The sequence below is a fragment of the Cotesia glomerata genome, linkage group LG7 (assembly GCF_020080835.1).
Source record: "Cotesia glomerata isolate CgM1 linkage group LG7, MPM_Cglom_v2.3, whole genome shotgun sequence".
NCBI classification, from domain to species: domain Eukaryota; kingdom Metazoa; phylum Arthropoda; class Insecta; order Hymenoptera; family Braconidae; genus Cotesia; species Cotesia glomerata.
In genome coordinates, this window is record NC_058164.1 from 17,551,269 (window position 1) to 17,566,556 (window position 15,288).

The 15,288-nt window shown below is 30.5% G+C and overlaps 2 protein-coding genes across 3 annotated transcripts in view; one reads left to right on the forward strand and one right to left on the reverse strand.

The window, feature by feature from the left end:
• Positions 1–15,288, reverse strand: part of LOC123268757 (ATP-sensitive inward rectifier potassium channel 11-like) — a 213,340-nt gene that overhangs the window by 184,776 nt on the left and 13,276 nt on the right. The window lies entirely within an intron of this gene.
• LOC123268760 lies at positions 9,907–12,611 on the forward strand. Its single transcript, XM_044734114.1, has 4 exons — positions 9,907–10,707; positions 10,943–11,527; positions 11,725–12,007; positions 12,082–12,611. The coding sequence occupies exons 1-4, from the start codon at positions 10,227–10,229 to the stop codon at positions 12,128–12,130; spliced, it is 1,398 nt and encodes a 465-aa protein (XP_044590049.1). The 5' UTR covers positions 9,907–10,226; the 3' UTR covers positions 12,131–12,611.

Below are 15,288 nucleotides of genomic sequence, written 5' to 3' on the forward strand. Positions count from 1 at the left end.
CATGTTATTTAAATGGAAAATGTAACTCGATTTGGGCACGGTTTAATTTGGTAATTAAGAGCTTATTTATGTAAGATATTTTTTTTTAGTTCAAGAACTAAAAATCCAGGGGGTGGCAGCGAGAAAAAAATCAACGGAAAATAACGGACACCCTAATATGATATGGTACTTAAATTAAAGCTTATTTCAAGAACTTTTAGATACAATTCACAGAGATTCAATAAGTTATCCCATTCACAAGTTATTCAAGTAAAAAAGTGAAAAAATATGAATTTTTATGATTTTGAAAACTTTGAAATCCTGGCATTTCTAAATTACTTGACCGATTGAGCTCATCTTCAAACTTGACTTCGGTATTTATCTACAGAATAAGTATGTTAAGTTTGGTAAAGATCCATTGTAAATTGGCGACGCTATCACCGTACCCTAGCGGATCCATATACACCGTGTAAACTTAGTGTAAACTCGATATACTTAGTGTCAGTGTAAATTAGGGGTTTATTTGGTGTATACTCAGTGCATTTTGTATATACACCAAATACACTTCAAGTTTACACTGAATTTACACGGTGTATATGCGCACGATATACACAGAGTTTACACCGAGTATACACTAAAAAAATTTTTGAAGTCCTCAGAACAAAAGTTGTGAAGAAAATTTTTTTTTTTTAATTAAAATTTAAAAAAATCAAATTTTGAAAAAAAATTAACATTTTCAAAAAAATTAAAATTTTCAGGAAAATTAAAAAAAAAACATGCACATATACATTCATACATACAGACATACAGGCATCATCGTAAAAACTGTCGGGGTAGCTTCCTAGAACCTCGAAACGTCGAGATCTGATGAAAACTCGATTTTCGAAAAACGAGGTAAAACCAATAACTTCCCGATTTTCAAAAATTTTCAATTTTCTCTGCGAAAAGTTAATAAAAAATAAAATTTTGCAAATAAACTCGAGTAATAACTGTTTGTTTTTATTCAATAAAAAAAATTCACTCAGTGGGGACTAAATCAACTGAAAATCATCCACTTCGCATTCACTCCGCAAATTTTTTACAGTGGACAAGTTTTTATAATTCATCGTTAATAAATTTGTCGTAATTCAGTGAGTGAAAGCATAAAAAAAATTTTTCGAGAGATTTTTCATTTTACTACTGAAAAAATAAAAAAAAAATCAACCTCCGTCATAGAATTTTGATCAATTTTTTTCATGTTTGTCTGAACATTTGAAAAAAAATCTGAAAAGAGGTTGTTGACCTTGCAGCCATCTCTGGAACATCTCGCTATATTCTAGCTCAAAATCCTTAAAAATATACAGTTAGTAAGTTGCTGGATATTTTAATACCATCCATCAAGGATGAAGAAACTTTAAAAATTCTTGAAGGTAAATTTTTACTTTTTTCTTAAAAATTTTACTAAACTAAAGTTAGTACTTATGATATGGCATATAAAGTTTATCTTAAATACACTACACCTTCTAATACCTTGAATTTTTGTTTTTAGAACCAACTTGATGTATCAAACTCACCAATAGAAGATACCAATGATGAAGTAAAAAATGTAACTACATTTCCTAATCCTTCTTTGCTACACATAATTTCTGTAAGTTTGAATTATTTAATATTTTCGCTGCATATGTTCATCTAAATTTCTTAGACGAAACAAATAATAATAATAAATGATTATATAAATGTTTTATGTGTGTAAGAAGGGACCAACATGCAAAATTATGTTGATGATTTTAATATCAAAGCGACCACGAATGTTCAACCATTTATGATTGTGATGAACGGTCAGGAGGATACATATTTTGTACAATTAGATGGACATTTAATTGATTTTGCAAAAGATTGCAAACCTGCAACTATTTTTTCAACGTTGTACAAACTATTCTATGTGTTTGATTTAAGTTATTCACCAAGTTTGGACAACTTTCACAATTTTATCGATCATTATATATTTAATCTAGCAATTGTCCGTAGTGCTGTTTCTTTCTTAAATGTTCCCTTAAATAATTCTGAAACTAAAAAATAATAATTATCAATTTATTTTACTTTAATAATAAAACGGTTTGCAGCTATCGATGGTGTTTTTCAAGTTTCAGAGCTGATGAGAATTGGAAATTGATCGTTCCAGACACACTTTTTTTGGTCGTAAAAAAATACTATTCCAGTCACACTTAAAAAATTTTTGACTTTGCTTCCAACACTGAGAAATTTTTATGAAAATGGGACTTAGAAAAAATTTTTGGTGTAAACTTGGTGTATACTCAGTGTATATACGCCGCGTATACACCGTGTATATTTGGTGTATACTTAGTAGATAGCGATACGCTAGGGGTGACAAGCCACGTTATATCGTATATTCCCCGTTGTAACGATATCGTTATATCGTTGTAAATATATATTAGGGTGTGCCAAAATGTAACTTCCGTGAAGAACCTTTTAAAATTGGAATTTTGAGTTCCGCTTTTAAAAGCAGCTGTGCTTAGGCATTTCCTAAGATATTTTAGGGTGAGAGGATAAATTTGATTTTCATAGAATTTTTTAGCAGGAAATTTAATTGAGCACTTCCGGCCAAATTTTGAATTTTCAGCGGAAGTGTCCAAACTAAGCTCCTGTTAAAAAATTCTATGAAAATCAAATTTATCGTCTCACCCCAAAATATCTCAGGAAACACACAAACACAACCCCTGTCAAAAGTGGAAATCGAAATTCCAATTTTAAAAGGTTCTTCACGGAAGTTACATTTTTGCACACCCTAATATACAGGGTGTCCCAGAAGTCGCGCACCCCATTGTAGGGATCGAAAGAGAAAAATGTTCTGAGACGAAAAGTCCTTAGCCATTTTTGAATCAGACGCATGGATAATTAATAATTAATTAATGAAAGTGACCAATCAGGAGCGCGCGACAGAAGAATTGAAAGTGAGTGGAAAGGCAGAAAGAGACGCGAGAGTAAGACGAGAGATCTGCTGCCTGCGTCTCGCGCAGTAGACCGAGAGTGGTGACGGAACAAACGTGGACGGCGGACGTACGTGATGCTAGGTGAATGTGTGAGATCGTGCGCTAGTGTGGGCTAGCGTCAGTGTAACGGTAACAATTCACGTATGAATGTGAGTGAGGATATTTTTATTTTTTTTATTACAGGCACAAGATTTGACCAAATTCGACAGGAAAAAAAGGAGATTTTACTGAACTCAATCGGCACGACTGAATTTTGATTTTTAATTGAAATAATTGAAGAAATTTTTAATGAAGAATCAGTAGCGGGGCTCACAAAAAGGCAGAGGGCAAAAGTTACTGGACTTTTTTATTCATTAGGAAAATTAAAGTAATTGTTAATTAAACAATCATTAACAAGGCACTGGGCGGCTGTGTCTGAATTTTTTTTTTATTTGATGTAATTAAAGTAATCGTTAATTGAAAAATAGGTAGCGAGGGTCAGTTAGAGGCCTTGGGCAGCTATGACAAAATTTTGATTTTTAATTAGAATAATTAAAGTAACTTTTAAATAAAAAATAAGTAGCGAGGGTCAGTAAGAGGCACTGGGCAGCTATGAATGAATTTTTATTTTTATTTCGAATAATAACAGTAATTTTTAATTTAATATTAAGTAGCAAGGGTCAGTGTGAGGCCCTGAGCGGCTATGGATGAATTTTTATTAGTATTTCGAATGATTAAAATAATTTTTAATTAAAAAATAAGTAGCAAGGGTGTGTAAGAGACACTGGGCGGCTTGGGAAGGAATTTTCATTTCAATTAACAATACTTACAATAATTCTTGATTGAAGAACCAGTAGGAACGATAATTAAGAGGCACTGGGCAGCTATGAATAAATTTTTATTTTTATTTAGAATGATTAAAGTAATTTTCATGTCAAAAATTAGTGGTAAGTGTCAAGTTGAGGCTCTGGGTGGTTTTCTGATTAAAAATTACTGTAATCATTCGAAATAATAATAAAAATTCATTCATAGCCGCCCAGGGCCTCTAACTGACCCTCGCTACTTATTTGTCAATCAAAAATTACTCTTATTATTCCGAATAAAAATAAAAATTCGCTAATTATTTTTTAATTAAAAATTACTTTTACTATTCCGAATAAAAACTAAAATTAATTCATAGTTGCTCATTGCCTCTCACTGACCCTCACTACTTGTTTTTCATTTAAAAATTACTTTAATTATTCCAAATAAAAATAAAAATTCATTCATAGCCACCCAGGGGCTAGTACTTACCCTCGCTACTTGTTTTTCAATTAAAAATTATTTGAATGATTCGAAATAATAATAACAATTCATTCATAGCCGCCTAGTGCCTCTAACTGAATCTCGCTACTTATTTTTGAATTAAAAATTATTCCAACTATTCCCAATAAAAATAAAAATTCATTCATAACCGCCAAGTGCCTCTTACTCGACCTAGTTACTCGATTTTCAATCAAAAATTACTTTAAATATTCGAAATAAAAATAAAAATTCATTCATAGCCTCTCAATGCTTTTAACTGACCCTCGCTACTTATTTTTCAATTGAAAATTATCCACAGATTTGGTAGAATCTGGCGCCAAGTTCCGTTCAAATCCGTTGTAAACGGAGCGCCAGACTACCGACTGTGTTTACTGTAAGCAGAACGGTATTTTGAGGTTGCAAAATTTTATTTAATTCTACAGTACTTCTTGTTCCTAAATTTTATATTATAACAGTAATTCATGCTTTATTTTACTGATATTAATTAATTATATTCAATTATAATAATTAATTTACTTGAAATTATTAAATTTTATCAACACAAACTATAGCAAGCTCAAAAATTTCGATCTTGACTTTTTTTCTATGTAAAAAGTGACATGCCATAGACTAAATAATTCGAGAATGCATGGTAATCTTCCAATAGATGGGAAACTACAGTTAAAAAAATACATTTCACAGCTTGCATCGACATTCGCCAGGGTGCGCTGGAATTGTTTTTACATAAACTGTAGCTTCAAAAGGATAGTTTGCTATAAAAAATGCAGCCAACGCGAGATTTAAGTTGGTACCGATTGTAAATTTTTATTATAATTACAAAAAATACTAAAATCCGAACAAAAACAGTTTCACTGTAAAAAAAATCACGCCAAGTCCACGTTCATGAGACTGTTAGGAAAAAAAATTCCTTATTTCTTTACAAAAAGATATAAAATAAAAAAATTAAAAAATCCAAATAACCGATATGATTGTATTTGATTTTCGGAAATTAAAAAAAATTTTATTGTAAATTTAAAAATAAAAAAAAAAAATTTTGGAACGTACTTGGTGTGCGTCATTGTGTATTTCAATTTTTTTAAAGTCCTAGTAAATAGATTTTACGAATTTCATTAAAAGTAAAATATTTTGCAACCACGCACACTAAATACGTTCCAAAATTTTTTTTTAATTTTCAAATTTACAATAAAATCTTTTTTAATTTCCTAAAATCAAATACAATCATATCGGTTATTTGGATTTTTTAATTTTTTAATTTTATATCTTTTTGTAAAGAAATAAGGAATTTTTTTTTCTAATAGTCTTATAAACGTGGACTTGGCGTGATTTTTTTTACAGTGAAACTGTTTTTGTTCGGATTCTTATTTTTCCGAATAAAAATAAAAATTTATTCATAGCCACCCAGTACCTCTTACTCACCCTTGCTACTTATTTTTCATTTATAAATTACTTCAATTATTCTAGATCGAAATAAAAATTTATCCCAAGCCGCCCAGTGTCTCTTACACACCCTTGCTACTTATTTTTTAATTAAAAATTATTTTAATCATTCGAAATACTAATAAAAATTCATCCATAGCCGCTCAGGGCCTCACACTGACCCTTGCTACTTAATATTAAATTAAAAATTACTGTTATTATTCGAAATAAAAATAAAAATTCATTCATAGCTGCCCAGTGCCTCTTACTGACCCTCGCTACTTATTTTTTATTTAAAAGTTACTTTAATTATTCTAATTAAAAATCAAAATTTTGTCATAGCTGCCCAAGGCCTCTAACTGACCCTCGCTACCTATTTTTCAATTAACGATTACTTTAATTACATCAAATAAAAAAAAAATTCAGACACAGCCGCCCAGTGCCTTGTTAATGATTGTTTAATTAACAATTACTTTAATTTTCCTAATGAATAAAAAAGTCCAGTAACTTTTGCCCTCTGCCTTTTTGTGAGCCCCGCTACTGATTCTTCATTAAAAATTTCTTCAATTATTTCAATTAAAAATCAAAATTCAGTCGTGCCGATTGAGTTCAGTAAAATCTCCTTTTTTTCCTGTCGAATTCGGTCAAATCTTGTGCCTGTAATAAAAAAAATAAAAATATCCTCACTCACATTCATACGTGAATTGTTACCGTTACACTGACGCTAGCCCACACTAGCGCACGATCTCACACATTCACCTAGCATCACGTACGTCCGCCGTCCACGTTTGTTCCGTCCCCACTCTCGGTCTACTGCGCGAGACGCAGGCAGCAGATCTCTCGTCTTACTCTCGCTTCTCTTTCTGCCTTTCCACTCACTTTCAATTCTTCTGTCGCGCGCTCCTGATTGGTCACTTTCATTAATTAATTATTAATTATCCATGCGTCTGATTCAAAAATGGCTAAGGACTTTTCGTCTCAGAATATTTTTCGCTTTCGATCCCTACAATGAGGTGCGCGACTTCTGGGACACCCTATATATATATATATATATATATATATATATATATATATATATATATATATATATATATATATATATATATATATATATATATATATATATATATATATATATATATATATATATTAGGGTGTCCGTTATTTACCAAGTTGGCTATTTCCACTTGGGTACCGTCAAAATTATTTCTGCTTGACCTAAAAAAAATTTTAGAAACAAAAAAAAATTTTTACGATGCCGTTTAATCCTGCCTAAATAACGATACTTTTTCCATTTAATTAACATGGGATTATTGCACTTTTCAGCAAATAATTTTTATTTCGCTCATTATACTCCCTAACTTACCAACAATACTCGATTCTGTTTCTATTATGATCCCTTTAGATGGAGAAATTTTTAAATTGGCGCCAAAAATTTATATCATAACCTTTGAAAAGGCCAAAATTTATTTTTATAGACTTTTCTGGTTATTTTACTTAAACTACTTACTAATTAATTTTTATTTTGAATTTTGTGTAAGATCTTTTATTTGAAACTGTCAATAATCATACAGGTTATGAATATAAATTTTAACATTCAAATCATTATTGATTTTATTTTAATACATATGTTAATTATTGAACTTTTATTTTTGTTGTCAGGCATTCCTTAGTAGCATTTGAAAATTCATTCTTATACTTTTTTATCACCTGGAGAAGATATTGTTTTTGATTCTCATCTTTAGCTACCATATTTATACATTCTTGAGCCAATTGTACAGCTCTCTCTCTCTCCGCTACATCATTAACAACTTTAATCTTGATAGCAATCTCTTATCCTTTTATATAATCATCATCAAGAAAAAGTTAATGCTTCCCCACTAGACATTGATCCACCCGCGCTTGTCAAACGCAATGGCAAATAGTTTTCTGAAAGAAAATCAATTATGTTTTATTGTTAAATAAATGCACTTAATAGATAATTCAACGTAATGATTGAGTTCAAGTCTAATACCTGAATTTTCTCTTGATAATTCAGAATCGTTCAACTGGTGTTCTATATAACAAGATGCTGCTTTAATGTTTTTAGAGGTTAACACTTCGATGGACCGATTATCATTTACAACAAGTGGATTATCAGAAGTTGATACTTCAGTAGGGCGATCATGATCTTGTTTCTTTGAAATACAATATATATTGAATTTTAAGTCACATGAAAAATATTTTCAAGTATTTTATGAACGTTTCATTTATTAATTGACTAATATTTTATTGATATTACCAGATAAATCAATTACATTTCCTCGTTGATTGTCCGAAAAATTCAGATGGAATTATCTTTCTGATCGTTGATCGATTAAAAAGTTTTTATATCATTGCTGACCATTTCAAAAACTCTGCCGTGAGCTATGTCAAATAAACTTTATAATTTAATTGAAAACTCTTGCTCTTTTTGTTGGTTTGAGGACACACCTGCATTTTTATGCAGATTTCTGTATTCATCGTGCAATTTTTACAATTTTTAAATACATCGTTTGTCATCTAAAATAAAAATACGAGCAAATATCCAAAACTTTTTAACTTTTTCAATAGTTATTTTACATCCATCGCACACTGTTATTTTCACGTTTTTAGTATAATAAAATAGTAACCTTAAAGCTTGTTCATCAGTAGCTAATTTATTACTATTTATATCATCCGTAAGGTTTTCCAATAAAAACATCGGTTTTCGTAAATTTTTTTCTAAACTCATGATGAAAGTTCTTGATTTTCAATAGATTGGAGCTCTCGCGGTTAGAAAGATATTTTTTAGTTGGATACCGATCAATTTTTCCACTTTCAATTCATTGCACTAATCACTTCAACCTTACAATTAAAAATTTAATATTATAACATAAATTAAGGATTGTTCCGTTTACTATCCAAAAATGAAATATTGTCGTTAAAAGAACCACAACAACGAGAATAGACAGTGAGTTAAAAATTAATTTATCGTTTTTATTTACTTTAACGACCGTATACGACAATATATCTAGTTGTTTTATTAAATTTGTGTTGGTAATAACCGTATTACCGTACTTAATTCCTTCACAGAATCACTGTGTAATCCGTACTTAATTCCTTCATAGAATCACTGTGTGACTTCAGATAATTTATTAATTAAAATTATTTTTTTGGAAGAAAAAAATAAGAAACTTTAAATGAAATACAAAATAAAAATTAATTAGTAAGTAGTTTAAGCAAAATAACGAGAAAAATCGATAAAAATAAATTTTGACCTTACAAAAGGTTTTGTGATGAATTTTTTGGGCCGATATGGAAATTTCTCCATCTAAAGAGATCATAACAGAAGCAGAATCGAGCATTGTTGGTAAGTTAAAAAGTATAATGAGTGAAATAAAAATTAGTTGCTAAAAAGTGCAAAAATCCCATGTTAATTAAATGGGAAAAGTATCGTTATTTAGGCAAAGTTAAGCGGCATCGTAAAAATTTTTTTTTGTTTCTAGAATTGATTTTAGGTCAAACAGAAATAATTTTGACGATACCTAAGTGGAAATAGCCAACTTGGTAAATAACGGACACCCTAATATATATATATATATATTAGGGTGGGTCAAAAAAATCAACTATTTTTTTTTTTACAATTAATACGGAAAAATGGGTTACTAGGCACCTTAAAAAAATTCTCACCAAATATGAACTCTTAATTTTAATAGGAAGATCCTCCGCGTCGCAGTTTTTCATTTTTTTCTCAGTCCAATAGAAAAAAATTCATTCCTCATCATTAATTGGTCGTACAGAAAAAATTTTTTTAAGAATTTTGTAGGAAATTTAATGCTCTACAAAAAAGGTATCTTATTTTTTTTCCGTAAACCTCACCATTTCACTAATATTGAAGATTTAAGATTGATTATTTTAAGTCAAATGTCACTTTTGTTTATGAATTTTATAACTCGACAAGAAATGGCTATTATTGAATGGGCAATAGAAATTTTTGTAGTAAATTAACTGCTCTATAAAAATGGTATCTTATGTTTTGGCGATTAAATTAAGCGTTCAAAAGATATTCATCATCAAACTTTCATGTATACCGATTTTAAGAATTTTTGATTAAATAATCGAAAAATTTCAATTTAATCTATCAGTTTTGAGAAAATTTCATTTTTTGTCTTTAATGTAAGTATTATTTGAATTTTGTTTTCAAAATTTTTATTCAATAATTCCAAACTTTTTATTTTTCATCATTAGAAATCACGATCATGTTGTTTTTTTATAACGTCTTCAAAACGTCTTAAAAAATTTTTCCACTACAGCTGTATATTGTCCTTGGGAAAATTTCTTCTGTAGAGAATTTTTGTTTTGTATTCTATTTACTCTGTTTCCCTTGTGAACTAGCGCCACCTACATTTTTCTTTATAGTTATATTGTTTTTATTTGTTTACATTTTCTACAGCATTTCTAGTGTTTCCACAAGTTATGATCTTGTATATGTGATAAAACGATTAAATATTTACAAATTTTGCGGTCACTACATAAATTTATATATTTATCGAAAATATGGATAAGGAAATTCATTTGATCGGAAAACCCATGCAAAAAATTTCAGAACGTAAGTTGCCAACAGTGAAAGAGGTTATGAGTGTTTTTTTTTATCAGCTCAAAGTGTTAAAATGTTCTATCAAACAAAGTGCTAAAAATGCAACTGATCAAGTTATTGAACTATGGAAAAACAACCAGATTCCGACTAGTGGATCAACTAATGTAATACAAAAAATTCTTCGCTATCATAACCGATGGTTGAAATTGCAAAAATCTTTTGTGCGAAAAAAATCATCAGCCCAAAACAAAAATGTAATAATATTTCAGAATGAAATCAAAGCATTATTTGATATTGTAGATCATAAATCAATAAAACTGCTTGATAATGATATTCGTGAACTATATTCAAATCAAAAAAGTGATACCCGGAAAGAAATTCTTTCAAATAACCCAAATAAATTAAACAGTACTATGAATACGATGGAAGTAGATGAAAGTCGTGAGTATTTACAACATTTAATTATTATAAATTTTAATCAGAATTGAAAATAAATTAAATTGATTATAAATTATGAATAATAAAGTATATTATTGTTTTTCTAATTAATTATATCATAAATGTCAATATGTTCGTAGATGATAAATAAAAAACTCGTTGTGTTCCTTATTTGATGTCAAAATGAATGAGTTCTATATTTTTGCTTCCATTAATTAAATAACAACGCTTATTTTAGATTTGAATCAACCCTCAACCAGCCATGAGATTGTTCGAAGTGAGGAATCAGAGTCATCTTCAACCCTTACATTAAATCAAGCTACAAATTTCGGTTCAGATTTAGAGTATGTGCCTCAAATACCGACAACACGAGCAAAAATAAATATTCTAACTCCAGAGCTTATCTCAGCACTCGACAGAGCTAATGTTAGTAGTAGAAATGCGATGTTCATTATTGCTCCAGTTCTATCAAGTGTTGGTGTTAATGTAGAAGATACAACTCTTAGTTATCGAACAATTCAACGAACTCGCATGCTCTTACGAAAAGACATTGCTATAGGACTAAAAGATAACTTCAAAGCTCATGATAAATACGTCGTGCATTGGGATGGGAAAATACTGAATGACATTTCTGAATCGAAATTTGTGGATCGATTACCGATTATTTTGACTGCTTTTGGTACTGAGCAGTTACTTGGAGTTCCAAAAATGAATAGTGGATCGGCAGAAAATCAAACAGCAACCATCTTGTCAACGTTAAATCAATGGGGTATTATTAGTTACATCAAGGCGATGTGTTTTGACACGACTGCGGTTAATACGGGTAACTAATCAATGATAAAATATTTAAAAAGAAAATTTTATTTTCATCGTTCTAGTTGAATTGTTTTCATACATTAATTAAATTTTCGACACGTGCCCATTAGTTATAATTCTTTATTTATTTATAGATTTTAAATATGCGTTACAATTTTTATTAAATACAGAACTTAAAGTGTAATTATCTATTTTACTATACAGGAATCCATCATGGTACATGTAAAGAAATTGAAAAGGCCTTAGGAAAAGAATTAATTTGGTTACCATGTCGCCATCATATTTATGAGATCATTTTAAGGAGTGCATTCGAAGTCTATTGGCCAGTATCATCCGGACCAAATGTTCCAATATTTGGCAGATTCAAAAATTTTGGGACACATTCGATAAAACGAAGTATAAATCTGGTGTTGAAGATAGTATTGTTGCTAATATTATTACGAATGAAAAAAATAATCTATCTTCATTTATTAAGCGATACTTACAGGTATTATTTAAATACAATTTTAAGTGTAGAGGATAATTTTTGATTTTTTACGAATAATTGATTACTTTTGGTAGTTATCGCAACCCCGAGATGACTATAAAGAAATATTGGAATTGTCATTAATTTTTCTGGGAGAAATGCCACGAGAGCAAGTTTTCTTCAAGCGTCCTGGTGCAGTTCATCATGCAAGATGGATGGCAAAGGCAATTTATTGCCTAAAAATGTTTATTTTTAGAGATGAATTTGACCTTTCTAAGAAAGAATTGGATGGTCTTCGACAATTTTGTATTTTTATAGTTATGGTGTATGTAAAAGCTTGGTTTTCATCAACTTCTGCGACTTCTGCTGCTAATCACGACTTAGAGTTTATGAAAAATTTAATTGAGTACAGTAAAATTAATTCTTTAATTTCCTCGGCTACATGTGAAAAAATGACTTCACATTTATGGTACTTAAGTGATGAACTTGCTATTTTATCACTTTTTGATGATACCGTTCCATTAAACATAAAGAAGAATATTGTCGAAGCTGTTAAGACTCGCGAAGGTACAGATTCTAAAGCAAGAAGATTTATTATTGATAGAAAAAATTTACATTTAATTCTGCAAAAATATAAGTGACTTTGTTTCTAAGAAGTCATTAAAACTTTTGAGATCTTTTGATCTGCCGTATGATTTTCTTGACAAAAATATTGATTTATGGTCTACTGATGAGAGTTATAATGAAAATAAAGAATTTTTCGCACAATTGAAAGTTGTTAATGATGTGGCAGAGCGAGGTGTCGCATTAGTAAGTGAATATAACCAATGCTTAACGAAAGACGAAGAGCAATTTCAATTTTTATTGCAAGTTGTGAAAGAGCATCGAAAAAACTACCCTACTTGCAACAAAAAATTGTTTGAAAATAAATAGCTCAGTTGAAAATTGAGATGAAAATTTTTCTTACAACTAATTGGACATTTTTTCTCTAAAACTGAAATCATAATATATTTATAATGAAAACTTTGCTTTTTTTATTGATAAATGATTAACTAAGCGATAAATAATGTACAATTTATTTTTTTAAATGTAGATAAAAATACTTACACATAAAAAAAAGCTTGAAAAACATTTTGAAGTTTCTCAGTTGATAAAAAAAAATTTTTTTCGTGTAAATTTTCTCAAAACTGATAGATTAAATTTAAATTTTTCGATTATTTAATCAAAAACTCTTAAAATCGGTATACATGAAAGTTTGATGATGAATATCTTTTGAACGCTTAATTTAATCGCCAAAACATAAGATACCATTTTTATAGAGCAGTTAATTTGCTACAAAAATTTCTATTGCCCATTCAATAATAGCCATTTCTTGTCGAGTTATAAAATTCATAAACAAAAGTGACATTTGACTTAAAATAATCAATCTTAAATCTTTAATATTAGTGAAATGGTGAGGTTTACGGAAAAAACATATGATACCTTTTTTGTAGAACATTAAATTTCCTACAAAATTTTAAAAAAAATTTTTTCTGTACGACCAATTAATGATGAGGAATGAATTTTTTTCTATTGGACTGAGAAAAAAATGAAAAACTGCGACGCGGAGGATCTTCCTATTAAAATTAAGAGTTCATATTTGGTGAGAATTTTTTTAAGGTGCCTAGTAACCCATTTTTCCGTATTAATTGTAAAAAAAAAAATAGTTGATTTTTTTGACCCACCCTAATATATATATATATATCGGAAAAGCATTATTAGGGACGTTATTACAGTCCATTGGATTCGTTTATTCAATTATTTATTAATTTAGAATAATTAAAATATAACACTGATCTAAATTTTGAAATATAATGTACGCTAACTTGTATAAACAATATTACGATTAATTGTCCAAATATAATTAATATACAGGGTAAAAGCGCTGGGGAATGAGACCGAGAACGAATCCGGGGTCAGCAGGATATATTCGATGTCTTTACTTGATCAATGCTCAACGAGAACTACTCGTCTCAGTACCCTAAGTACTTCTTCTCTCAAAAAATATTTCGACAGCCCTCATTGTCTGTCGATATCTTTAACTGTATACTTTTTACTTCTATCCTGTAACCTCGGCTACGTTTGGTGACCATTGTCACTCCGGACTCAAGCCCATTGCCATAACCATAAAAATTATAATCGGCTTAAGTTATAAATAATTATTAAATATTCTATGCTTTACAATTTTGCTTAAAACTAATAGACAAACTAAAATATTGGGAATTTCCCTATCTCTAGGAAAACCCAGCTCGATATTATCTCCGACACGGCCAACCTGACGATCACACGTTCTCGGGTGCATATCTAAATATTTTATTACAAGCCATGTCATATTTTTTTTTTTTTTTTTTTTGAAGATATAACTTTTCTTTGTTCAGAGGCTAATTCAAGTGACAAAAACTTTCGATTATCAAATCAAATAAAATTAGTTTTCTTGAGGATGCCTTTTCAAAATTTCTATGATTGTCTATTCCAGCGATAACATGCAAGCTATATTCACTACCACCCCAGGTATAGACCCTTAGCACTCACAATGGTCTGCAACTGTATACTTCATACAGCAAAACTGTGTACCCACATAGTAATCCAACTATGTACACCTCAAGCCCCCGCCACATTGTCAACTACGTATGACACATGTAGTGCAGCTTACAACATCTCTGGCCCCCGCCATCTCACCAGCTGGCCTTCGCGCCCTGACAATTTTGATAAACAAAATTGGTTCAAACTACCCTGAGTTTGCAGTTGCGACTACAGACTGGCGCAGATAGTGCAGCCAACAACTTCATCTCTGGCCCCCGCCATCTCACCAGCTGGCCTTCGCGCCCTGACAATTTTGATAAACAAAATTGATTCAAACTACCCTGAGTTTGCAGTTGCGACTACAGACTGGCGCAGATAGTGCAGCCAACAACTTCATCTCTGGCCCCCGCCATCTCACCAGCTGGCCTTCGCGTCCTGACAATTTTGATAAACAAAATTGATTCAAACTACCCTGAGTTTGCAGTTGCGACTACAGACTGGCGCAGATAGTGCGGCCAACAGATTTCTTTTGTCCCCGCCACTTCACCAACTGGCCTGTCATACCCTAGCCAAATCACTCTAGATTTGCTTGTACGACCTACAGCTTGGAGCAAGTGGTGCGACCTCAAGAAAAATCTTTTCTTATCGCCACCACATCATCTACTGCCTATCATACTCTGGCCAAACCAACCTTGATTTGCCATTGTGATCTACAGCCTACTGCAAGTGATGCGACTTTC